This window comes from Dermacentor albipictus, chromosome 1, assembly GCF_038994185.2.
Source record: "Dermacentor albipictus isolate Rhodes 1998 colony chromosome 1, USDA_Dalb.pri_finalv2, whole genome shotgun sequence".
NCBI lineage: Eukaryota > Metazoa > Arthropoda > Arachnida > Ixodida > Ixodidae > Dermacentor > Dermacentor albipictus.
Genome location: NC_091821.1, coordinates 499119960 through 499147767, shown reverse-complemented (window position 1 = coordinate 499147767; position 27808 = coordinate 499119960). Strand labels below are relative to the sequence as shown.

General features: G+C 45.2%; 1 protein-coding gene across 5 annotated transcripts in view; it reads right to left on the bottom strand.

Moving 5' to 3' along the window:
* Positions 1-27808, bottom strand: part of LOC135920358 (rootletin-like) — a 380210-nt gene that overhangs the window by 168434 nt on the left and 183968 nt on the right. For all 5 annotated transcript variants that reach the window (XM_065454609.2, XM_065454610.2, XM_065454613.2 and 2 more), the window contains 4 exons: positions 21492-21626; positions 10231-10379; positions 4649-4770; positions 4161-4328 (listed from right to left, as the gene is read on the bottom strand). In XM_065454609.2, the coding sequence (XP_065310681.1) occupies positions 4161-4328; positions 4649-4770; positions 10231-10379; positions 21492-21626 (574 nt within the window). The remainder of the gene's footprint in view (positions 1-4160; positions 4329-4648; positions 4771-10230; positions 10380-21491; positions 21627-27808) is intronic.

Sequence of the window (27808 nt, the reverse complement as noted above, 5' to 3'; positions counted from 1 at the left end):
TTTTACGTGGTCTAAAATTTTCTTACAGTTGACCCTTAAGATAAAGCAGTGGGGATGTTTTGATTACGTTTATTCTAATCCTATGGAAAGCAAATTTTTCTTTAAGGCCATTGAAACTTTTAAAAAAATGCTTGGAAAATTGCCTAATTTAAGAAACTCAACTAGTATCAAGTTTATGACTCGGCATCTCAGTAATAAAAAATAACATAACAATTAAGTAAACTGCACCTAATATTACAGCTAAAGCGGACAAAATTGATGTAGTATACACCACTCTGAAATATACCACTATAAATTTGCAATTAGGACTTTTGCAAGACATTCATAAACATTGTAACAAATGTATTTAAGTTATAAATTGATTTATAAAATTTGCCTGTTTCAGATGCTCTAACAGATGCACCATACAGAACTGCAATATCTCTTTCTGGTGCAGAGTTATGGATATGTAAACTTTGTGCTTCTATACTATATAAGCTTACTATTTTTCAGCAACTTTTGTAAAACATTCCAGGCTCTAAAAAAGAGCCTAAATTAAAATTCTCCTTGCTAGAGCCACCAGAAATTAACTTTCTCTTTCAAATGCAACAAATTTCATTCAAATCGGTCCAGCGGTTGTCTCATGAGAGCATTTCTGTATTTTACATGTACAGTTGAAACTAGAAATAATGAAATTCTCGATATATCGAAGTGTTTGACCTTTTATAACTTTTTGTCCATAGAACACCATGTGTTTTGAACCTCAATATAACAAAGTGCTTATGAACAATTACAATATAATGAAATTTCCCTGCTGCCACAAAGGAATACAGAGACCATAAGTAGACATTTCCGCGGGCAAAGATAATCAAATGGCTGAATTACATGCCGCACAATCGAGAGCAATTACCGAAACGGAGCAACATCATGTTCCGTACAAAGTCCCAGTGTGAAGACAGCCTATCGCGTCCCGCATGCTGCATGCTTTGGGTATGAGTGAAAGTGTGCAAGGGTGACCCGAGGAGAATGGTGGCTCGATGAGTGCTGTCTGCCCGCACGACAAAGGGAGCAAGCTCCCAATAACACGATCAAGCACGCAAAAGAGAAGGGGGGAGGGGCACGTTGGCGCACGTCTTTCTAAGGCAATTGTGGCTTCACATGGCTGTAGCGGTAATCTGCTGCGTGTGCAAGCAAAGGCTGGACAAGCTGAGATGGTATGGCATCATGTGCTGGTTTCACGTGGCTTTAGTGCTGGATATTGCGTAATCTTGAGTTTTGAATACGCATTAAAGCGAGAGGCCGATGAAGCATTTGCTCCCCACTGCTAGCACTTTTATGACAGCATCATCCCACTGCGGGCGGCACTATCAGCCACGGGGGCGGAGTGGACGCAAAAGTGTGGCCAGCTTCACTTCGTACCACCGATAAGGAGATATTGTCGACACGGTATGAAACCATATCATTCGTCACCAACTCTCCAATTCCATAAAATTGTCATTTTTTTTTTATCATTCAAATTTGCTTTGACCGAATGTCCGATAACATAGAAAATTCTGTGGCCCCTTCCATGCAGCAAATTATATATCGGCAACTGCACTTATTTCCTTAAAGGATCGAATTTCAGTAAAACGGAATTTCGATACAGTTAAATCTCGTTATAAATAATTTGGTAAAACCGACAATTTGCTTCGTTATATAGAAATTTCGTCATTAAATTCAACCTTTTATGCAAATAAGTACAGTCGCCAGTGGACTTTCCTTACACGGAAAGGGGCCGCACAATTTCCCTAATTATTGGGCAATCGGAAAAAGCAAGTTTGATGAGAAAAAAATTTGTTCACTGACAGTCGGAAATGAAAGATATAGTTTTATGTTGTGTCGACAATATCTTCACATCGTTGGTATGACACAAAGCCAGCCACGCTTTTGTATTCATTCCACCACTGCGGCTGACAGGGTTGCCGGCAGCAGGGAGCACTGCATCTCACTTCAACATGTTTCTGAAACTCGAGATTTTGCAAACTCCAGTACTAAATGTGTGGGAAGGCAGTACACGTGATGCCATGCCATCTCGGCGCACCCACTCTTTACACACGCAACAGATTACTTCTAAAACGTTGCTAATCACATGGCTAGCAGATGGCAGGCGAAGTCAAAGTCGGTTAGCTCAGATGGTAGAGCTAACCGACTTTGACGGTGGTGGTCCCGGGCGGTGGTCCCGGGTTCGAGTCCCGGACCAGGACGAATTTTTCTTCAACTGCGAAGCTTTTCTTTCTAGGAACCCATATGGGTTTCCTTCGTAGCGCTTAGCTACGTTTGGGTGGATGTCTCATTTTCCCTTCATTAATTACTTCTCTCCATCTTGCGTGTTTCCGCAGAATTATTACTCAAACACTTGGACTTTATACAGAACATGAAGCTTCTCCACTTCTTGGTTGCTCTTGGTCACACAGCGTGCAATTTGAGAGGTGTGCTTAAAGTAGCCGCTTGTAATTTAACCATTTGACCATCTGCATCTGCGGAAGGTTCCATTTAGTGTCTCGATATTCCTTCACAGCGGCAGTGAAATTTCATTATATTGAAATCACGTATAAACATGCTTCGTTATATTGAGGTTCTATATACATGATGTCTCATGAATGAAAAGTTAAAGAAAGTTGACTACTTCGTTATAAAGTCCAACCCATTTAAAACGAACTCTATATGTAGTTGCACGAAAAGTGGTCATTATGTTAGTTCATTATATATAGACTCACTCTTAAAGACGCTCAAAAATTAACATTGAACCTGGCATCAGCAGTTACAATTTGGCAGCGCTTAGATCTGAAAACCAGATTTTCTGATTCATTTTTGTTCCCGGTGCATACCCACATCTAGCTGCAAACGTCCGTTAGAAACATGCATCTAAAGAATGAAATGGGGTGTTGTATGGCACCCGGGTTCAATCCCCTGTCATTTCGAAACTGCAAGCGCAGCCACCATTGTTTGAGAGCTTGCTATAAATTTTACTGCCAGAGGGACATGACTGCATTCTGCACAAGAAAGCAAAGCGTGCTACTTGGCCAGAAGTTTAAACTTCGGAAACTACTGTGGCATGCTGCCATTCTGCAAAGGTCTTGGACATCATGGTGTTGGCATTACGATAGCCCGTCAGCTGCACAAGAGCCATAAAACGACATCATCTATGTCGCTTCAGGTGAAAAAAAAATGTGACTTTCGAAAAGGAAAGCTTCAGTGCGAATCATTAACAGTAATCGGCAGCACGTAAACAAAGCGTCGCTAAACCGTGATCTTACAATGGTGTCACCAGCGGTTTTTTGCAACATTGCGTGGTGGCAGCACATTGCGTAGCTTTGTCGTCGACTGGCCACATCGACGGGAATGCTTGAGCAGCCGTTGTTCCCATGATGGAAGGGCACAGACAGTTGTTTCAAGTCGCTGGAACAGGCGTAATGCACGTGGTGCCATGCGGACAATGGCGCAAAAAACGAGAGCGGCACCGTCGTGGCATCCAATATCACAATGGCGCAAGCCCCAGTACACGCCCCACACCATGTTGTTTATGCTGTATGCCTTGTCCCTGGAGGTGTGCCTTTAAAGCGCGTCACCTTCTTTGTGGCTTCTGAAATATGCACGCAGATCACTCACTCATCTTGAAGGCTGCATCATCATTGCAGATGGACTGCAGCAGGGCACCACACTTCCGTGCTTTAGTACTTCGCGCGTGCCCTCTTTTTGCCATGATTGGGTTCAAAGCATTCGTTCCAACAGTACAGCAATTTAAAAAATGTTCATTATATGTGGAAGCAGCTTCAATAGGCAGGGTTGGAAGATCGTAAATGCATTGAAATGTCATCGTTATAATCCACGGATCGTTGTATCTGGCTTAGTTATAAGTGGGTTCGACTGTATCGGGAATTTCATGTTACTGAAGTCTGTTATACCGAGGTTTAATTGTGCTATATTAATGTCAGAGACACACAATGTGCAGTTTCACACAGTACCTTACACAGTGCACATGTAATGAGAACCTGCCCTAAAGCATGCAATGGACAGCGCTGTTGCCAAGTGCTGAATGTTTTGCAAAGCTGTCTAGGCAGCCGAGAGATGCAGAGGGAAAGGTGGAAAAGCAGCTGACACTTGATTCCCCAGTCCCACAATAATGCAGCAAAGCAGGTCACCTCGAAATCTCTCAGCAGCATCCCGTTGTGCAGCATCTTTTGCACTTGTTGTCTTGTCGACAGTTTCACGCAGTTCAGCCACCAGATGGCTTAGCTGTTCCCGCTCCTCGTCGTGTGATCGGCGAACATCCGAGATCTGTCGGGTGGCTGTCACAATTTCAGCCTCCACTGCAAAAATGACAGGAATGGCAGCTGCAGCAAGAGCACAGCTTTCACGATGGCTGCCTCTATTCCCTCGAAAGTTGTGGGATGGCGTTTGCCATTCATTTTTTATAAACCGAGGCCAACATAAGCACACCTGCCGTGGCATATTAACTCAACATATTAAATATGGATTCCTGTATTTATGGAGAAATCCAGAGATTGCAGTTTCCTGTAAGATTGCAACAGGTACATGTAGAGAAACCCACAGTGTATGCGCTCTTAAGTGACTCAATGAACAAGCACGAAATTGAGCAGCTGCTCCTCAACAGAGTCGGGACACTCACACTTTTCAATCCTGAGGCGAGCCTGTTCAAGTTGTTCCTGCAGCTGTGCTGCATGGTTGCCTGCCTGCCTCCGCTGCTCTTGCAAGCTTCGCTCCTGTTCGACCAAACGCACAAAGGCTTCCCTGTAAGATACAAAGTGCATGATCAATTACCATAGCAGCTACTACAATTAGTACAGCCGAACCTAGTTCTAAACAATGCCCACCAGACATGAAAACACCTTTGATATACACAAAAAGAAAAAGAAAAAGCAAAAAGAAAATTGTGATCAGGTCTATGAACAAAATGCACATGGGGTGCCTTTGACAGGCCAGCAAAGGATCTCCCCTGAAGATGACCTGTCAACTTGACATGTCATCATGAGGCACGAAAACTACAATAAAGTACATGCACGCACTCTGCATCTCCGTGAATATGCAACTGTGCAATTGGTGTTATCACACAGGATCGGCACGTTTGCTTGCCAACTGTGGTCCAACCAAGCCAAACGACTGGTCGAAACGTTCATGCTGCTGACAGACTTTTCGTACATGGAGGGGACAACACACGAATTCATACTTCGCCACTACGACTGCCGGTTTATCCATGCTCCCCCTGTACATTTGATCCCACGCACGATAACCGATAGTTTACGAGTGCAAACATGCCGAGGATGAGCTTACTAATACGTCATCACCAGCCCCTCTGCCAGCCACACTGCTTAGGCAGGTAAGCCTAACTAGCACAATTTCCCCAGGATGTTAGCAACCAAAGTTGTGGTTTTAAGCCAGTCGACCTGACGGAACTTTGTTCGTGGCTGCAGTGTTTGTGGCATCACTAGCACGGTTAATGCCTTAAACGTTGCGTGGCGTCTAAAATTTCGGTTATTCTTCTAGTGCTAGTGGTAGGTGGTGGTGACCACGGTGTAAGAACATAACAGGTTTATGAGCTGTGCAGCATCATCGAGGAGATAGTCTCTTCGTAACTTGCTCTAGCTCCTGGTGTGCAGTCGGCAGAAGCCGCAAGTTTAAAGTTCAGGTCCCCAGGGGGCCTATTTTTTTATTTTGGGCGAATGGAAAAATAAGAGCACATAGTCGTTTTGCCCATGCTTTCCAAGCAATGTGTCGAGCTTTTTAGCACATAATGGGGAAAAAATTAGGGATGTTCAAATCTCGAATATAACCAAATCGAATAATTAACGTTGAAATCATTCGATTTGTGAATCAGATATCTACTATGTGATTTCTCTAATATTCAATATATTCAATATGGAGACCCACACAGTGCCACATGTCGCATGAGACGCAGAGCCCCTTCTACTGAATGACACCCAGGCTAGCATTTCAATTGGTTTTCGGCACAAAAGAAGCACCGAGCGCGCCGTGGTTGGGCTGCCCCACCTAATGAAGTTGTGGACTTTGTCACTGCAAGCGCTCCCTAGCGCCCGATGACGGCCCAACGTCGGCCTGTGCACACAGCGTCTGAACACCGCAATTCGCACAATGGTGCAACGTCTGCTGTGGCCCCCTCTGTCAGCACAAGGTTCATCCAGGTCGGCAGGACTGATCAAAATGGTAACATGACGCAAATTGAGGGAACGGCAACAATACCAGTGCATGTTTCGTACAATGCAAAGGCATGTGTGAAGATTAGGCCGATTAACTGCCAATAAGCACACGGATCGTGTTCAATAGGTGGCGACGAACTTCTTGCCACTTCAAGAGCCGTCAATCTAACCTGCAAGCGCTATCTCCGAGACCGAACACAGCTGTTGAGCATCTTGTACGAACATATTAGTGGCAAGCGTTCTATGATGGTTTGCGTCCCGTTACCACATCGGCCAGTTGCAAATTTGCAGTGAACGCTGCCTAGGCCATTAGACCTAATCAGCACACTTTCATCTGGCGTCCGCGACTAAAGTTACGGTTTGGTGCCAAATCGACTCAGTTGTATTCGGAGCAACCACGCAGCACTCAGAAAGCCAACAAACCGCCTCGCAAGCACAAGTGTATGGACGTACACTTTCGAGTGTACTTCCAAGTGTATGGAAGTTGTTCACAGGCGTCATCATTGTACATACCGTATGGTGGCCGCTTTTTACCGACGCCGTTCGTAGACAGGCATCAGTGTCTTGTTGCAGCTTTGAGCAACCAGTCTCAAGACTAGCTTTGAATTCACACTGCAGGCACGTGTCATCACCATGTTGCATGCATTTGCATGGAGGACGGATGATTGAAAGAAAAAAGGTGTGTGTGTGGGGGGGAGGGGACATCACGCAAACTTGTCATCGCCCTCTAGATTTCAGAATCCTTGACAGGTGGCAAATGAAAATGCGTGGACAGCACCTGTTGTTTACCATCGGCGCTAGTTGTTTACAAAGGCAGCTAGCACAGTATACGAACTCTGTGGCTAGCAAACATGTGGCACCTTTTTTACTGATACAAAAGTAGGGTACAGGCAAAAGAAGCAGACGACTCTGGTGCTGGTTCTCTAAAGTCTAAGTCATACATCACTTCTGGTGAGTGTTATTGGAGGTGTTTTTTCTTTTTTTCAGTTTCAGTATAAAACGTGTCAATTTTGGTGCGCGTCATTTTCAATGTCGTCGATGACCCCACTTTCATGAACGAATTCATAGGTCCGAACAATCTGCACAATTCTGCTGTCCGTTAGTGCACCGCTTGCTTCAACTGTGCTGTACGTGGCGAAGTGCTCTTCAAGACGGACATCAACGACAGCAGCACCAAAACTACTGTCGTCAAGCTCACTTGCTTCAGCTTCCCTTGGCGGACAAAGAGAAGTATGCCCTGAAAAAGTTAATACGTAACCACAAGCCTTGAAGCAGCTGGTGATGGTGTCTTCTTTCAGACGACCCAAAGACCGCACTAGCATGTGGATGGTCGTGAGTAGACTCACCTTGTATTGTGAGGAGTTGTCCATGCACAAAATCATGCACTCAAGGAGCTGCTGCCTGTACAGGAGCATTAAATTTTTTTGTTATGCCTTGTCCATGGGCTCCAACCCCGACATTGTGTTTGCAGGCAAGTATGCTAGATGGAAGGCACTTAGGGATGGTACATTCATTTAAGCACAGCACTGGTCCACAAGAAACACCTTGCAGTTCAATTATGCAAACTTGTGGTCCAGTTTCATGATCCAATCCCTGCATATATCCGACATCATTCACGCCATACTGTTCGATGCATAGACCACAGGATGTGTTTTTGCGCCTCTAAGACATCAAGGCTTAGTGGCCTCCCCAAGCACAAGCAGGCGACATCGCTCAGTCCCAGTCATATTTGCTGCAATCATGAGTGATACCTTTTCTTTGCTCTGTTTTCCCCCAGCACAGTCGTCGTCTTCAAATGTTAAGTTTTCTCTGGTAGTAGAAAATGAAAAGTGCAGGCTCGTCTGCATTAAATACGTCTTCTGGTTGACAGTCATTCAGGTACAGTCGCTTTTCATTGATTTGGCCCTGATATCGACGAAACTGATTGAATTTATCCAGTGGGTTGAATTAAACAAGATGCAGAAAAAAATGCCAAAACACACCACTGATTCATCTACCAGTATTTGACTTTAACACATCCCAAACAAAATGCAGGCCCACTTTATATGTGTTCAAACTAGAAAGCAAACATAGAAATGACATTAAACTCTTAAACAGAGTAGTTTAAACTCTTAAACACTCTAGTTTCTAGCAAGAAAAATGGGCAAGGGTCTAATATGTATTGCACAATGGCAGCCGGTTTTTAAAATTGGCTTTGCCACAGTACATCTGAATTATGCAGTAAAGCGTACAAATGCCGAAAAGGTGGTTTTGGTATTGTGTTTGATTGCACTGCGCAGGCAATTTCAAACCAATAACCTTGAAAAAAAAAAGTTGCATGTTAGAATCGGGTAAATTCCCTAATCAGACATTGTGAGCTATGGTTATTGCTTGAAAATCTTCCTTACACAGGCCAAAGACAGGGATTTTCAATGGGAGATGCCGTATGTTCAATGCATTCAATGTCCTATACGCTCCTCCAAGACAAGCGCTGCCACAAAAGGAGTTGCTATTGAAGTTACCATAGGGGTCAGGCGTGTGCGTGTTGACTGGTCAAGTTTGAAGTATCTGGTGAAGGTCAATCTTAGGATTTAAATAACGAAACTTAGGGTGCATAGCAATGCATCAACACTACCGGAACGTTCGGCTGGGATCGAATTAACTGAAAAACTTAATTATACGGAGTCAAATTAACAAAAGTCTACTGTACTCATTAAGCTTTTCTGCTTTCCATGTCATGCATGTTTCCTGGTTGAATGATGCCTTCTCTTCACACACGCTTTTAAAAGTCAGGTCATAGCAATGTTTGAAGGGTGTCAGCCACCCACCAGAAAAAAAACAATTCGTTGATCCCCAACATTGCTGCAAGCATTAAGGCTTTCGCCGCAATGACCTTACCACTGAGAGGAAGTTTCTTGCTCCGTGCTTCCCTGATCCAAAGCAGCAGCGCCTTCACTAACTCTGGGTAAGCGGCAATGTACATTTGTCTCCCGGACATACTGAATTTGCCATTCTTAAAATCATCCAGTATTGAGCGCTTCTTCTTGATGAAGTCTGTGGACTATGTTGGGCTTAATGCCATACTTCCATGAAATGTCTTGCTTGGCGGTACTTCCCTCGTCAAATTCTTTCAAGACCTCAACTTTCGTCACCAGATCAAGTGTGCGGTAGAAGCCGCAAGTTGCCACTGTCAAATGTTGAGACTACAGTCGAAATCCGAAACGTGGAACCACATGTGGAATTAATCCAGTGCGTTGGCTTGCACACACTCTACGAAAGACAAGGAAAGAGACGTGCCAGCGTTGACTGAGCAATCTTGCCATTTCATGGGCTGTGGTGCTGCAGACATATATTATGTTGGGGTTAACAAGAAAAATGTAAACCAAATTACCCCAGCCTGTGCCACTAGGCATAATAGGCTTATCGCTGCAGACAGGTGCAACAGCGACGACACCAGTGCGGTACATGGAACTGTTTTGGCACTTAAAGAAACGGCGCATCTTATTTTAAAATTACAGATGCCCTGAGGCACTCGATTGAAAAATAACTTCTAATGAATTAATGTTAAGGGCATTTATATTCAAATTACCGAGCCTTTCTTTTTTTTCCTATACGACCGCATGCAAAACTGATAGGACTAGTCCTTCACTTCTAACAGTCCAAAAATTCCAATTAAGCGAGTTGGAATTATCAGGACTCAACTGCATATGAACTCGGTGAATGAGCTCTGTCTTTCATTACACAGCGAAAATTTGCACACAACTTTTTCAAAGCTTCTCTAGTTGAACTAATATCTTTGCTGCAGAGACAGACCAGCAAACACGAAGGCTCCAGCAGCTGCTGCCACCATCACTTTCAACAACTCCCCATTCTAGCCACACTACCGTACCTGTAGAGTGCGAGCCCTAAGATATGCTCCGACACGAAGTTGGGGCCAAAACGCCTGGCTCCAATCGTGCTACTCAATGCTCTCTCCTCATTATGCCCTTCCTCCCTGTGTAGGACTACCTCTTGTTGGAGCTAAGCCAAAGCCTGCATGCCTGCCCCCAGACGTCACCTGAGGCGGCTAAGGTGTGGCTGCAGGGAATCCTGGCTGGCCTGTGCCCTCAGGGAGGCAAGCTGATGCCGCAACGTTGGCAGCTGGTTGCGGCAGAGAGCCAGGCCCCGGACAAGCAGCTTGCGCTCCTCCTCGTGCGCTGCCTTGGCCTGCACAGAGGAGTTCACCGATGAAACATTTTGGTGTTGAAATAAAGTGAACTGAATTGAAACAGCTGGGCACGACACACACCAAGACAGCATTTACCCAAGAGTGATGATGAACTATGCTTGCAGCAACTTTCCGTGGCAATGATGGGAACGCTATGGAGGCTAAATGTGCACAATTACGAGTACTTCTGAAAAAGTCCCACATTTTCATCAATATTACTTTAAGCTGCAGAAGAGCACACTTTATCTATAACAACAAAATAACACAAAACACCAGGCACGTACCCAGGGGGGGGCCCGGGGGGGCCCGGGCCCCCCCCCCCGAAATCAAGTGGCATACCCCCCCCACCCCCCCCTCCACACCCACGCCACCTCTCCTCACATATTTCTAAAGCGCCGCCAGATCAATGTTGAGACTTGGCAGCTATTAATCGGTCAGCATTATGCTGCCTTTTTCACTCCTTTTAGATAGCGGTAGTTATCGGCATCTCTTGTAATGTGAAGGACAGTTTTCTCATAGATTCCGCACCCGTGCGATTAACTCGAGATGCGTTCAGTTGTCACCATCTATTCAACCGTCACGCGCATAGCCGTTGCTTTTGTTAGTTCAACCTTCTTTGTTTAGGCTGATCCTGGGACCAGGAGAGGGATGCGGCTGTTACTCAGCTGGTCTGTACTCTCATGGAACGAGTTGCGGCCGGAGAAAACGCCAATTGCGTTTAACTTATCCCTTTGCTTCATTGTTTCCTTGAGCTACGGCTCGCCGCGACGCTGGCAGATGCCCGGAACCATATACACGTGATACGGGTTAGATAAGGTGGGAAATAAGATAATGTGAAAGAGCGTCCATCACGAAACCCTGCAATAACCCTTAAACTCATAAGCAAGATGACTGTCGCCCGTTACCTTGTCTGTTTTTCCCTAACTGTATAGCACTTTTCGCGCAAAATTGGCAACTGGAAACAAAAAATCGGAGGACGCTTGAGCTTCGCCTTCAAGAGTGGAACGCAACAGCGTTCCCGTCGACCCGCCAAGGGGTGTGAGACAGTGGGCTACGGCGCAGCGACTACGCGCCCCGCATTGGACGCGGTGAGCGTCGCGCAGCGCTGCGTTCGGCGCAGCAACGAAATGTGCGCCTGAGCAAGCGACGCACGCCTAGAAACAGCTCGTTTCTAAGGCAACACCGCATTCACTAGAGACGCTTTTGTACCGCTTTGAAGCATCGAACTCGTGGCTCAGTGGTAGCGCCTCCGTCTCACACTCCGGAGACCCTGGTTCGATTCCCACCCAGCCCATCTTGCATGTTGTTTTTTATTCATGAAGTGCCTGCTGGGATTTATCACTCACGGCCAACGCCGACGACGCCGACGACACGGCTTTTCTGCGACACGAGCTCCTTAACGCTGTCGCGTTAAAATCGCAAGGAGTTGAGAAATTAAGCGATCTACTAAGAAAGAGAGCCAAGGCAACAACCAAACTGCAAGCAAAAGCGAATAATAAGAAAGTTAACCGTTGTTTATGAGAATATTTATGGATCAACATCTTTTTATTTAAAAAGGAAGTAGCGAAACGCTGCCGGAAGTGGAGAACAGTTACTTGTTTTGAATGACGCTTCTACAGTTATCGGTCGAACCGCCTCACGTAGCCACTTCTCTGCTGTGCTTGTGTGGGTGTTCTTCTAACCTTTCGCAGTCAGTGCAGTACGTCTAGAATCGCAGAGTCCTGCGCTCTACGCGGTTGTATGGGACTGACGGCCGCACAGCGTTATGCAATTTGCGGAACTGTCAAAACGGATCAACAAGGCGAAAATAACTGATATTCGAAACTATAACATGAGAAAGACTGAAGAAGCCGTAAAAAATGAATGCAGCCTGAAATCAGTAAAAAAGAAACCTGGCATAGGACAAACCATGATGTATGCACTAAAAGATAAGAAGGATAATATCATCAGCAATCTCGAAGATATAGTAAAAGCAGCGGAAAAATTCTAAGCTGACCTGCATACAGTACCCAGAGGAGTCACGATAGTTCACTTAGAAACAGTAATGAACAGGATACAGAAACTCTCCTATAACTAGCAATGAGGTCAGAAGGGCCCTGCAAGACATGAAACGATGAAGAGCGGGAGGATAAGGTGAAATAACAGTCGATTTAATCGAAGATGGAGGAGACATAATGCTTGGAAAACTGGCGGCTCTTTATATGAAGTGTCTATCGATTGCAAGGGTCCCAGAAAACTGGAAGAATGCAGACATTATACTAATCCACAAAAAAAAAAGGAGACGTTAAAGAATTGAACAATTATGGGACTATTAGCTTGCTCCCATTATTACATAAAATATTTACCAAAATAATCTCCAATAGAATAAGGTTAAGACTGGATTTTGTCAACCAAGGGAACAGGCTGGCTTCAGGAAGAGATACTTTACAATAGATCACATCCATGTCATCAATCACGTTATCGCGAAATCTGCAGAGTACAATAAGCCTCTCTATGTGGCTTATATAGATTACGAAAAGGCATTTGATTCAGTAGAGATACCAGCAATCGTAGAGGCACTACGTAATCAAGGAGTACAGAACGCTTACGCAAAAAGCTTGTGAAATATTGCTACATGCGTGAGGTATTTGTTTGTTTGAACGAGGCGCGTAGGCACCATCACTCCAGAAAAGAGGAGGAAGAACGAACTGGGCTCGCGCTATGAATCTAACCGGTCAGCGCTGCAACCGTTGTTGTAAATATAATCTGTAAATAGTTTCTTGTCTTACTGACTCGTCTTTCGCGTTAGAATATCTACAGAGGTTGTACAGCTACCTTAATTCTACCCAAGAAAAGCAGGGAGATACCTATAGAGAAAGGGGTCAGACAGGGAGACACAATTTCTCCAAAGTTACTTTCTGCGTGCTTAGAAGAATTCAAACTATTAAACTGGGAAGGCTTAGGAGTAAAGATCGACGGCAAATATCTCAGCAACCTTCGGTTTGCCGATGACATTGTTCTATTCAACAACAATGCAGACGAGTTACAACAAATGATTGGAGACCTTAACAGAGAGAGTGTAAGAGTGTGGTTGAATATTATTATGCAGAAGATGAACATAATGATAAATAGCCGGGCAAACGAACAAGAGATCACGATGGCCAGTCGGCCACTAGATACTGTGAAGGAGTACGATTACCTAGGTCAGTTAATCAGAGGGAACCCTGATCATAAGAACGAAATTCACAGAGGAATAAAAATAGGTTGGATCGAATACGGCAGACATTGCGAGCGCCTGATTGGAAGCTTACCATTATTATTGAAAAGTAAGGTGCGCAATCAGTGCGTTTTGCCAGTGCAATATGTCCAGTGCCAATGCATTTGCCAGTGCATATGGGGCAGAGACTTGAGAGCAAGTTAAAGACCACACAAAGAGGGATCGAACGAAGATAGCTAGGCATAACGTTAAGAGAGAAAGAGAGTGGTTTGGATCAGAGAGTGAACGGGTATAGACGATATTCTAATTGACATCAAGAGGAAAAAATGTAGCTGGGCAGGTCATGTAATGCACCGGTTAGATAACCGTTGGCGCATTAGGGTTACAGAATGGGTGCCAAGAGAAGGGAAACGCAATCGAGGACGACAAAACACTAGGTGGAGTGATGAAATTAGAAAATTCGCAGGCGCTAGTTGGAATCGGTTGGCGCAGGACAGGGGTAATTGGAGATCGCAGGAAGAGGCCTTCGTCCTGCAGTGGACTTAAACAGGCTGATGATGATGATGATGATGATGGTGGTGATGATGATGATGATGATGATGATGATGATGATGGTGGTGGTGGTGGTGGTGGTGGTGGTGGTGGTGGTGGTGGTGGTGGTGGTGACAAACAAGACAAGTTACGTGGTGAAGCTTGCTACTTCAATAATGAGCCAGACTGTTTCATGCAAAACATTCTTCTTCAAGTCAAGCCAGTTTTTGTGCTTTATCTAATGGTGTGTATTTAACAAACATTTCTGCGGTTTTGTGGGCCGATGCTGCAGGCAGTGCAGTCGAGAATTACGCACCCCTGGAGCCACTGGTCTCTGTAATGGTCTAGATATGTATATATGTACCTAAATGTCTCTTGTGATCTATTTTAATGGCAACAAATTTTCTTTAACCTAGGATTTAGGCGATGCAATGATGCTTTCTTCGCTGTTTATTCTTTTTACTATAGACTGTCAAAGAGCCACCACAGTCTGTTCAATAATTGGCTAATTAACTTCTTAATTACTGGTTTTAATACAAAAGTTGCAAGGAAGTATTGGAAGAGGATGCCGCAGGAGGCAAAAGCAATTTTCACGGTGTTAAACAAGCCATCCATTGTTGAGATATTCGTTGATGAAAGTTCGCCTTTTTTCACTTCAATACGGATACTCTGTACACAAACAGCATTGCAAGCACCACTCATGATACTCTCAATGCTCTCATGACACAAAGTGGCTTGCTGTGATGACCTGCTGAGGGGTCCAATCTGTTGCCACACATGTGCAATAGAGGTGATGGTAGATCATTGCGGAATAATCTTCGCAAAATAAAGTGATAAGAGGCGTGCACCAGCGGTCATCCCTTTCACCACAGAAGAGGCAGGAAGCATCACGTGGGCACTTCTTCGGGCACTCTTCATGTGCCAGTTTGTACAGAACAGAAATCCCTCAACAATGGAAGGAGTTCTTAAAACTGCATAAATTGCTTAGCCTTCAGTGGAGTCCTCCTCAAATACTACCGTATCAAATTTGACGTTCCCCCTGACAGAGATGAGAATGCCAAAAAGTCATTTTACAGCAATTTTCAGAGCAGATGAAATTTCATTCTGGAGCAGGGTGGAGCAGACAAATTGTGATGTTGGGGCAGTCTTTAGCATATATATTATATTATTATTGAAGCAGTGTTTAGTATGCAGGTTTTAATTTAGAGCATTGTTATAACTAGGTGGGGTAAAAGTAAGAAAGCCTTGCATTCTGCAGCATTAAAGAAGTGTTGCACAGAGCCTAAAGGCACTTCTCATACTATTGTTGTAGTAAGTGCTGGTGAAAAGACTGGAGGTGCTTTCCAACAGAAGTTGTGAAAATGCTAGGGTTAGTGAACACCACGGCAGGTCTTTCAAAGATATTTCTAGGTAATGTGACACCAGCAATGAGCTCAAACCAAGATTCTGCATGTGACTGACTTCACTTTGCCGCTCACTCTGCTAACTAGACATCTGGAGTTAACATTGAGTGACTGGGTGTAAGACCTTGAAATAAGCCAAAAAGAGTGACATTGCTCCTCTCTTGGCCTCTTCTCCAAATTCCCTCATCACGGTGCCTAACACAACTTCCCCCGCCACTTGCCCTTTCGCTTTGCACTTTTTTGATCGCAATGATTGCACTGCGCAACAATGCAATCGAGAAGATATTAAGATTCGCGATCATGGGGCTGCGTAGCATGATTAAGAGCAACTGTCATGGTGCCAGTGTGAGTCACAACAAAGAAAAAAAAACAAGAAAAAAGGCGTGGCAAGCAGTGTGCTGATGCTTGCACGCTTCTCTGCAAGAACTGCGCTAGCACAGCTACATGACTCCGCTCCAGCAACAGTGAGGCACGGATAAACCCGACTTCCTTGACTGCCCTCGCTCGATGGCTTGGGTGGCAAGATAAAAAGAATGTCACTGCCTTTGTTCGTATTCACGAGGTTTAATAATGACATATGTATTTATTTATCCTTTTCTCGGGGACTGCATTTCACCAGATAATAACTTAAAGTTATCGCTGAGCGCAAGATGCGCCTGCATCACCTCAAACTTGCGCAAATGTTGTCTTCATTCTATCTGTTGTGTATGTTCCCGCCAAAGTTTGTATTATCAGATTACATGCGCGACACGAATTGTGTAGTAGTTTCTGGAAACCCCGTGGGCACCAGCGATTACACTTTAGCCTTCGATAAGTGGTGTATAAAAGCCGATGCGCTCAACCGGCCGATCAGATTTCGCCGATCTCCGACTGTGTTCACTGCTATTGTTGTGCTTCGACTGTCACTTGTTTTGTGGGCACAAGTTCACCTCAAAAAATTTTTTCGGCATTCGCAGTTTTGCTAATGTGCTCTTGATGGTCACTACAATGTGACATCTGGTGGAGGTGCTAGGGCGTTGCACCGAATCGATGCATTGAATGCTCCCGCAAAGCCGCGATTCAAGCCTGAAACCCGAGGACAACACCAACGTCACCAAGGATCAATGAGAAAGCCATAGGCGTAGGACTGCTGCTGGAGTACGGCCCTCCTTCTGAGAAGACCGCAGGGATCAAGGCAAAGTCAACGACCCCAATAGCAGCCACAGCGTCCCCCTTCTTGTTGCGACAACCTCGACAGCCACCAACCTTCTGTGGATCATCACTTAAGACTCTGAAACATGGCTGGAGTCACACGAGAGCACCACGACATTCAACAACTGAAGCTGCAACAACAAGCTGCGCCATGTCTATTTTTCGTTGAATGATGCTGCTCAGACCTGCATTAGAAGTGGGACCTATCTAGTGAGAACTTCGTAAAGACCTTCACGAGTGTCATGCGAAATGAAAGAGTCAAAGTTCCTTTAGGAACCAGAGTGCAACTACCGAACGAGAACATCGCGATCTTCACGGAGGAGATTGCCGACCCCGACATGTCTGAAGAAAAGAAAGTTTGGTTCTTGATGCAAAGGTATAAAAGAACAACTATTCGCCGGATTGATACGCAGCCCGCCAAAGACTGACACAGAAATTGTTTTGGAGGCCACAACAATTGAGAAGATGCTTGAGGTGTGCACCAAGCAATACAATGCCGCTCATATCCGGTCCATAAGCAGATATCCGGAAAACTAAAAACAGCAGTCGATGGAGGTGTGGTTGCTGTTCATCACGTATGAACCGGTAAAAAATGAGTGTAGCTCTATTGGGTCATTTTTTGTGTTCTCGATTGCAAACATTGCCGCCGGGAAAATGTATGTAATGGGAACATATCAACGTGGTTCTACTGTACAGTAAAACCTCGTTAAACCGTACCCGCTTAAACAAGTTTCGTTTTACAAGTAGTAAAGTCAAATACCCGACTCAGCAGAAATTGAACATAATGTGTTTTGTATCCGCATAAACCGTACGAGCTTATTGCGTACACATCAGTTAAAACGCAGCATTTCCACTTTTCGTCGCGCAAACACGGCAGTGCGTCGTCTCAGTCGCATGGCCCGGTAGAACAACAAGCCTTAGAGATCGGAACAACAGCCTCTAAGCGCCCTGTGTGTTTGCGCGTGAAGCCACGTCAACATCAACATCATTTCGACACCGTGCCAAAGAGCGTTGTGGCGTCGTGCTAGTGAGGACTCGCGTCATGCCGAAGCTCAGATAAAAAAGACGCCGGGTGCTCAGCATAGAAGAAAAATTAGACATTGTCCGAGACACGAAGAAGTCGGCACTGGCATGCGACAGGGATCTGCTGTTGACTACGGTGTGTGGCATTTGGAATGGAAAGAAGTTGCATGGCAGCGCTGCTGCGACCGCGAAGAGAGGTCGGCTATGAGGTTCGACTTTTCGCCATCATTGCCTCGGTTGTCGAAGAAGTGTTGACTAGCGACAGTGGTGAGGACGACACGGAAAGCGACAGCACGGGCGAATTAGGCCCGACAATGGCAGAAGCTGCGCCTTACATCAGTCTTATGAATGCAATCGTCGCGACGAGAACAGGGGCGCGATAACGTAAATCTATTCCAAACGAAAAGTATTCCAAACTCTCGCACCCGGCAATGAAAAAGGCGCCGCGGGAGTTCTGCAGCACTACTATGCGCGTGCACGGAGAATACATAACACCAATGAGGAATCTGCCATGCCAGCGTTTGCAAAGAAGGGGGGCTGGCTGTAAAGCTGGCACACAGCTTCAGCAAGTTTGAGGCCGCTGTCGTCATGCTAGGCCGCCGCGGCATCAAAAGAAAACAACACTTTTGTCGCGCGAAGTGAATAAATACTGCATGTTTTTTTCCCTTTTCATCACACTCTCTCCGAGTTTCATTTTCGACAGGTAAGAGGGTGATCTCATGCTATTTCGGTTCAACAGTACTACCGTTTAGTACATACTTTTTGCGAGCTCCGGCCAACTACGGTTTAACAAGGTTTCACTGTACTTCTCGCCTTTTGAAAGTGCTATAGATCATTCCAACTAAACTCAGGAAAACACATAGTAGTTTTGCATTCCGAACTTCACTCGACAACCTGACAAAGCCAACTGAAGCCTAGCACATCCACGATCATAGAACAATTGGATTTATAAATATGCACGAGCCAGGCTGATACAAACCAATCCAGAAAATCCAATATGGAAGTGCCCGTCGGTTGCTCGCGCTCATCGTGGTGCCAGTTATCGCTACCTCAATTCAAGGTGCATGCTGGTGACTAAGTGCCCTTGCGCTGCTTTCCCACATGCTTATATTATAGAGAGTAATAGGATTATAGCGATAGGGCGAAAAAAATACCAAATGCTGTGCTGCGGGGGCCACTTTTCAGGAGATTTCAGGTTACGTCCATACAATCGGGAGAGTTGGCAGGTATGTAGGAGCAGACTACTCCATCGTGAGTGGGCCCTTCATCACCAAGTTGAAGAAAGCTAATCTGCATGGGTAAGGACTTCAAATCTGGACAGCTGGAGGATACCTGATAACACTGACTAGAATCTGCATGGCAAGAGTTAGCGTTCATGACTGAGCCTACCTTGCCACCTTCATTATCCTCCAACAGCGTTCACGAGACACAATTCTCGTCATGGACTTCCCGAACCAACATGGTGGAATCATTGACCTGAAATCGAAGTCGATAACGCTATCCGAAGATCAAGGGCTACCACCTGAGAGCTCTCATAGTCACCATGCCATGAGTGTACTCGAAGATCAAGTCAGCATTTTGCCTCACTTTAGCATCGTGATTTTCGCCAGGAATTCAACACCTGCAGATGTAGAAGGAGTCATAGAGGGCGACCAAAGTCTACTGCTCAACCATGAAATTTGCATGGCAAAGGGATCGCTCAACTGCATGCAGGAAAAGCGAAAGTGATGCTCGCCAACTCCAGCCAGGAATTCAAGCAAGCCAACAAGGGCATGACGACTGTGTACCTTCCGGAAATTGTAGAAACCAGCAATGAGTTTTTCTTCTCCGATTCTGCCACATCTACATCGATGACCATAGTTCCCAAATCAGTCGATGACATAAATCCAAGTCTTCCCACGAGTAAGCAGCAAAAGCTCAAAAGTCTTCTCCAATGATACAAAGACTTCTTTTCAACATCATTGAGGATTCCACAAACACCAGTTGCAAAGCATTGCATAATAACCTAAGAATCCACTCGACCACTCCACCAGAACTTTTACCGAGTTTCGAAGCGAGAATGAGAAGCTACAAGGCAACAAGTCAACAAAATTCTGTGCAACGACATCATCCAGCCATTATACAGCCTGTGGGCGGCTCATGTGGTCTTAGTGAAGAAGGATGGAACCTTGCGCTTTTGCATTGATTATCGCCACTTGAACAAAGTCACGAAAAAGGACGTATACCTCCTTACACGGATAAATGACACATTATAAAGGCTCTGCAATGCTTAGTACTTTTCGTTGATGGATCTCGAGACTGGTTATTGGCAAACTGAAGTCGACAAAAGGGACCGAGAGAAGACCGTGTTTATTACGCCAGACGGCCTCTTCGAGTTCAAGGTCATGCTATTTGGACTTTGCTCTGGGCCTTCAACGTTCCAGCGCCTGATGGACACAGTCTTGGCAGGACTGAAGTGGCAGATTAGTTTCATCTACTTGGATGATGCCGCAGTCTTTGCCACAAATTTTGACGATCACCTGAGGTGGCTTGAGGCAGTATCAGAGGTGATCAAGTCATCTGGACTCACAATGAAGCTGGAAAAGTACCGTTTCGCTTACGAAGAACTTCTGTTCCTAGGCAACGTCAACAGAGTCCATCGTGACCCCCATCCAACGCTGCTGGAAGCAACTGCAATTGGCAGTCAAGGGGGGTTCCCCGCAATATTGCAGTACTTTGAGTACTTCTCCGGAAAGTCTTGCAGCGAGTGCCGGTCCTGGTAGCCACTGAATTTCAGCAGTGGGACGGGTGCACTTTGGATGTTGAGCGCTGGGCCCGCGCCGGTTGTCTCGTCAGGCCTAGCCACGCCGGTTGTCTCATGAGGCCTAACCATGTCGTTGAGCGGCGTGGCGCGCAGAATTTGAGCTATATCAGTCACGAGTCCCTCCCTTTCAATTGTGGTCTCGGAGGTGGAAGCCAACCGTCCTTGGACGATCAAAGAAGGCAGGAGAGGCTGCGCAACTGGCTGGGTGGCACTAGATGATTCTTGGTCCTCCATGTTAGGTCCGGTCGGACGAGCCCCCACTAGTCAAGTACATTCTTCATATCAGGAAATCCTCGGCACACGCACACACTCGCAGTCTGTGTTCCATGCCACTGCACCGCGCGCGGCCTCCTCTTCTGATTACTTCACTCACTCAGTTCGTTGTTGCACACTCCTCGTATGCCGAACACGCACACAAGCCTTCCCTGTTCCCCCTGCGCGCCACACACACCATTGCCCACCGTTCCGTGCCCACCCCTCTACACAGTTGCCTACTGTCTCGTGCCTGCGACTCTACGCCACCTGGCGTCAGCCCAGTACCCTCGCAGCTTGAAAATCTTCCTAGGGCAGGCCGAAAATATGCTTTTTCGTCCAGAGATAATGTGTGTTCGAAACAGTGACTGTTTGCAAAGCTCGGCCGAGACATGCTGCCAATAAAGGAGTCACTGTCAGTCAGGCGCATGCATGCTGACTGGTCAAGTTTGACTGAGCCGGTCAAGGCCAATCTTAGCATCGAAATAATGAAAGTTTGGGCCCATAGAAATGCATGAGCGCCGGCTGGGATCTGGGATGGGGGTCAAAATAAGCAAAACGTCGAACTAACCCGAGTCAAATTAACAGAAGTGTACGGTATAAGAACACAGAAAATAAAGTTGACATCGAGTTGAACCTTCTTCTTAAATACCCAAATCGTTATGAACGTTTAAATCGTGAACTTTTGTGCTCGAACAACAAACCCACCCACCTGGCGTCCTAATGATTCCAACTGCTCGGTCCTCTGGCGGAACGCATCAGCTTCTGCGTTCAGACGCTTCTGGAGCTCAGTGCACGTATCTCTCTGCTGCCGCAGCTGCTCGGACAGTTGATGCCTCAGCTTGCCCTGCATTGCGCCCAACTAATGTCAGTCACAGTAGGCCAGTGCAGTCGCATCTCACCATGATGGCCCAGCTTCCGAAGTGAAAAATCTCTTCATTATTGTATCCAATAGCACACTCATTACAAAAGCAGCACGGAAACTGGCCCAAATACATAGCCGTGCTCAAGCAAACAGAAATCAAAGAAAAGTAGTAAGATGAAAGAGCACACTACAGTGTAATGCAAACGTCTCGGCAACACATAAGTCATGATCATCTATTATAAATCATGTAAATAAGAATGTGAAGCAACAAACGGAAAATGAGAGCCACTGACCTGCTCTAATATTTATTGATAAAACAAGTGCACAAGCTGCACTTTTTCCCATGCAATTCATGTTTGAAGGACTGCGTTATTATAATTCTGTTGTTGGCCTTTCTGCATATTTAAGTTCAAGCTTAATATTTAGCGTTCAAACAAAAATTCAATTTTTACGACCATTTTGAGAGAGCAGCAGAACACATTTAAGCAGTGTGCCAAAAAATTATACACTTACTTCGCCGTAGCTTTTTAGGAAAGTGAATACATTTAAACATGACACACCTTCACGCATCGCAAGCTTGGCTACTAAATCTCGCCAGTCGATGCCACAAACTGCATCTTCGTCAGAGCTGCCAGAGAAACCATCCTCATCGGATGCTTCGCAGGCGTCCTCAGTACGCCAAACAACGGCGTCCTCGGTGCCGTAGAATGCGTTGGATATGCAATACGTCTTAAAGCCAGTCTGAATAATTTGCAGACTGACTCTACGGCATGCACAATGAAGGAAGTTCGTTAGCTTGCTGCTATTGCTATAACTTTCTTCACAAATATAGGTCGATAGCTCATATTGGGTAACATTATTTGATAAAAAAAATGAGGTCGACCTATATTCGAATAAATACAATAGTTAATGAATGCAGCAAAACAGTAACCATGACAGAAGAAAGAAAGTTTTGTTAATGTAACATTAAAATGAGGTGACACTTTAACGATTACAATGTTCACCCATTATTCATGGATGTCCGCTGACCTGGCATACCGTTAGCTGTTAAAATGAACATCAAATCACCTTCACATATCACATATTCATGTATTATTATCAGGGCTGATTACAGCTCAGTTTTGATGTAAAGACCTCGGCAACAATTTTCTATATGTACAGTGGCACCCCGCTTGTGCGTCACCCAATTATGCAACGTCCCAGGCTTTACAATGGATTAGTGCAGTGTTGGCAAAACTCCCTATAGACACAATGCATTAAAAAACCTTGATTATAAACACAAGATTACGCACACCCCGTCTCACTCACGTGACAACCCACACAAAACTGCGAACCTAATGGCGGACGCTTGAAAAGCGCCACCAGCCTATAGCAGCTTCTTCGCGCTGCCACCTTCACAAGGGGGGAGGGCGCCTCTTTGCACATAGAAAACTTTCCCAGGCTCGTTCCCAATTGTTTTCTTTCCCTCACATTCACTGCCCTTCCCCCTCTTTGCATCGCTCAAGCACTTTCGTCCCTTTGTTGGTATACCCTTGCACTTTCTCTCTCTCTGAACGTTTTTCTCCAAGCAGCCCCTGCTGCCATCACCAGACACGTGCGCGCACACAGCCGATGGCCTTTGTTGACAATGTGCCAAGCTCATTATTTTCACGCAGTGCCAAGGGTGCTGACACGTCCAGTGCCAAGCCTAGCGAAAGTGACCACCCGAGAATATCGCCTCAGTGCATATGAAAAGCTTGAAAGCATGGGCTAAGATCGAGCCATTAGTTACCGGAAAGCACACAGATTGTATCGGATAGGTGCGTTCAAGCATTAAGTTTCTTTCAAAGTATTAGTCCATAGTTTAAACTGAAACCCCTCACAACTCTGTGGTGTGAAACCGTGTATTATAAACATAGCTTTTGTTTGTCGGGTCATAGACGTTTTGGAGCAGTCCCTAGAAAGTCGCATAATTTCATTTCCTCTGTATAGCTTAAACGCACTACCCGAAGTATTTTTTTCTAGCAGTGTGCAAATATTTGAAACTTTGAATATTCTATCCGAACCAGCTACTATTCGATTCGAAAGACAGATTAACTATTCGAACCCCCCAAAATTCACGAGAACTGTGTCTTCATTGCCTTCTCCTGTCCTCATGTTTCTTTGCACTTTGCTTCAAGTAACCCCCAAAATTTTTATTGTCGGTTTTTAGGTCAGCTTTGCCACACTACACTCGTCTTATGCCGCCAAGCTTACAGACCGTATTGCAGTAAAGCATATTTTTCGTGCAGTGAAGCCTGTCAAAAGTAAGAAAGGGCACTGACAATGGGTTCCTTCTGGCGCTTATGGCTACCCGACACTATCAGTTCGAGTGCCCACACTGTGCTGCCTCTTCGTGCATCTGGACAACACCAGCTGATAAGTGTAAATCTCTGTGTCTACTACTAATCTGGCTAAGTTCCTGAAGAAACGGTTTCCAAACTAAAAATTGGACCAAGTAGCAAGCTTGGCAATGCAGTGTTTTTCATCCTCCGTTTAAAGTAGCTCTGTACCACAAGGATGTTTCAACAGCAAACTGGATTAAACACCTGACTTTATAGAAGAAGCAAGAAAAATTTCAACATCAGGGAACCCGCAAAAGCACTCGAGAAGTGCCTAGCAACCACTAGCGCAGCACTGTTCGCATACTTTTGCAGGCTTCTTTTATGCTTTCAAGAAAACTTGATGTATTATGTATTGAGCAACAGAAAGATGTATTGGGAAGTTTTCATGATGGCCTACAATTTTATCATTAACAATATTGCTTTGACTAAAATACCTGAAAAGTTGGTTAATTAATAATAGCTAATTGCATAATTATGCAAAATAAGAATAACTGCCCAACTTTCTCCAAGCGACGACAAACAACATTACCTTAGTTCTGTTCGGCTATGCGGCACTTGCATATTTTTAAATTGTGGCACAACTTGCATAGGACAACCTGTATATTAGACCCTTGCCCGTTTGTCTTGCTAATAAAATGGGTGCAACGCGCCGCAACGAGGATGGCATTTAGCGGACCAAAGAAAAGCCGTCACCACGAAGTGGAGAAAGTTGTGGCCAACTTTGTTTGGACGCAGAGAGCAGCTGCCCTTCCAGTGACAACACAAGTACTCCAAGCAAAAGTTAGGGAACTTTCGAGGGAGCGAGGCCTAACGCCAAAGGATTTCAAAGCCAGCTGGGGCTGGCTTCAGAAATTCATGAAGCGCTTCGGCTTCAGCCTCCGACGTCGCACTTCAATCACCCAGAAGCTGCCAAGTGATTTCGAAGAAAACCTGATAGCTTTTCAGCGCTACGTGCTGCAAAAGGGAGAAGCAGCAGGCTACAACCTTGGGCGAATCGACAACGCCGACCAGATGTATTTTGATACTTGATATTTTGATATTTGATATTTTGATATTTTGATGATTTTGATGTATTTTGATATTTTTGACCTGTGTAATTTGATACTTGATATTTTGATATTCGATATTTTGATATTTTGATGATTTTGATATTTTTGACCTGTGTATTTTGATATGCCAGTGGTGTACACCGTGAATGGAAAGGGTGCCAAGGAGGTGCACTCTGCGGGCTACGAGAAGCAGCGTGATACTGTGATGCTCTGCTGCACAGCTGATGGACATAAACTCCCTCCTTATATGATATTTAAAAGGAAGACACTGCCTGCTCGAGAAACTTTCCCAAGAAATCTCATTGTGCGGGAAAATGAGAACGGGTGGATGACGGGTACAATGGTGGAAGAGTGGGTTAATATTATGTAGTGACGGCGTCTAGGAGCCCTTTTGACAAAGAACTCGCTCCTTGTCGTCGACTCTTACCGTGGGCACTTGACTGACAACGTGAAGGCTCACCCAAGCAAACACGGACCTCGCTGTCATACCGGGTGGCATGACGGGCCAGTTGCAGCCACTTGATGTCTGCATCAACAAACCTTTCAAGGATCGTCTGTGGAAATATTACACGGACTGGTTGACTGACGAAGACCACATGCTAAAGGCAACGGGCCCGCATCAAACATGCATCGCTGTCGCAGCTGGCGGGCTGGGTAGCTGCAGCGTGGGGTGACATCCCAGGTACTTTTATCGTCCACATCTTTAAAAAGTGGAGCATATCTAATGCGCTTGACGGTACCGAAGATAGTGCACTGTTTGCATTTTGTGAACGCTGTCCTCGCATTTTTTGTTCGGCCTACATTCGAGGTAATGTGTGTGTGTGTGTGTGTGTGTGTGTGTGTGTGTGTGTGTGTGTGTGTGTGTGTGTGTGTGTGTGTGTGTGTGTGCGTGTGCGTGCGTGCGTGTATACATATATATATCTTGGCTTCCGACTTTAGGGGGGGTCGGCTTAGAATCGGGGTTAGCCTAGATTCGAGTAAATATGGTATATGAACTTTCAGTTAACCACAAACAACGAAAATGGACACTTTTATTAGTTTGAAAGCTGACTGTTTATATATATATATATATATATATATATATATATATATATATATATATATATATATATATATATATATATATATATATATATATATATATATATATATATATATATATATATGAAAAAATCTGTAACCGTATGTTTCTGCTTGCAGAATCTTTCTGCGGAAGGTAAGTTCTGCAGACTGTAGATGTGTCTGAGTGCTTCTTCTGCATTGGTCTCTGCAGCAAAAAAACACTGCGTGAGGGCAAGGTTTGCAGCTACATCAGCCTGTGGTCGTGGCTCACTTTCAACATCGTCGTTGATGTCACTTTCGTTACTAGCCTCGTGGGGTCGAACAATCTTAACGATTTCAATGTCCATCAGTGACAGTGGAAAGCGATGCAATGCACGTCTCAACTGTGCTGTCTATGGAAATGTACTCTTTGAAATGGACTTCGCCGAGAGCTGCTCCTAGACCATTGTTGTCACGCTCACTTGTCTTTGCTTCCCCCGTTGGACAAGACGAATCATCCCTTGACGCACTTGCATTGAAACCACAAGTCCTGAAGCACTTGGTAATGGCTTCTTGTTTAGCATGACCCCAAGCTTGCGCTAGCATGTGGATGGCGCTGAGGAGGCACACCTCGTACTGAGTGGAGTTGTCCATGCACAATGTCATCTGCTCAAGAAGACTGTTTCTGTACAAAACCTTTACATTTTTCATAATGCCCTGGTCCATGGGTTGCAACACCAATATCGTGTTGGCTGGGAAGTAAGCAAGGCAGATGGCACTAGAGGCTGGCAAATTCACATGGGCACTGCACTGGTCCACAAGGAACAAAAAATGTCCGACATCATCCATGCCTTCCTGTTAGCTGCTTAGTCCACAGGAAGCATTTTGACATCTTTAAAATATCTAGGCTTAGCGGCATTTCCGATGACTAGCAAGTGACATTGCTCAGTGCCAGTCATGTTGGCTATAATCATCAAAACAGACACCCTGTCTTTACTATGCTTTCCTGCAGCACTATCACCATCCTTGAATGTCAGATTCTTCTCTGGTAACATCTCACAAAAAATTGCAGTCTTAACGGCATTGCAGACACCTTCTGGCTGATACTCGTTCACATACTCATGAAACTTTTCATCCTTCCATGTCACGCATGTTTCCTGGTTGACTGACGCCTTCTCTTCACTGACGCTTTTAAAAACCAGGTCATGACAATACTTGAAGCATGTCAGCCATCCATCGGAAGAAACAACGTTGTCAATCCCTAACATCATTGCAAGGGACAAGGCTCTCATTGCAACGACATTATCACTGAGAGGAAGTTCATTGCTTTGTCATTTCCTAAGCCAAAAGAGCAGCGCTTCCTCTCACTCTGGGTAGGCGTGGGTGCGCATTCTCTTTCGGGACACCTTGAATTGATAATTCTCAAAAGCATACAGTCCTAAGCGCTTGTTCTTGATTAGGTTTGAGAGGGTGTTAGGCTTGATGTCGTATTTCCATGCAATGTCTTGCTTGGTGGTGCCACCTTTTTCAACTTCTTTCAATATCTCCCCTTTCGTCACCAAGTGAAGCCTGCGATAGAATCCACGTGTTGCCATCGTTGCGAGCGCAACTGAAATGCGGCACGTGGAAACACCAGTGGAACGAACCCAACCCGCTTGCGAACCAACTCGCGGAAAGACATGGAGACAAAGATACCAACATGCTGTTTGCG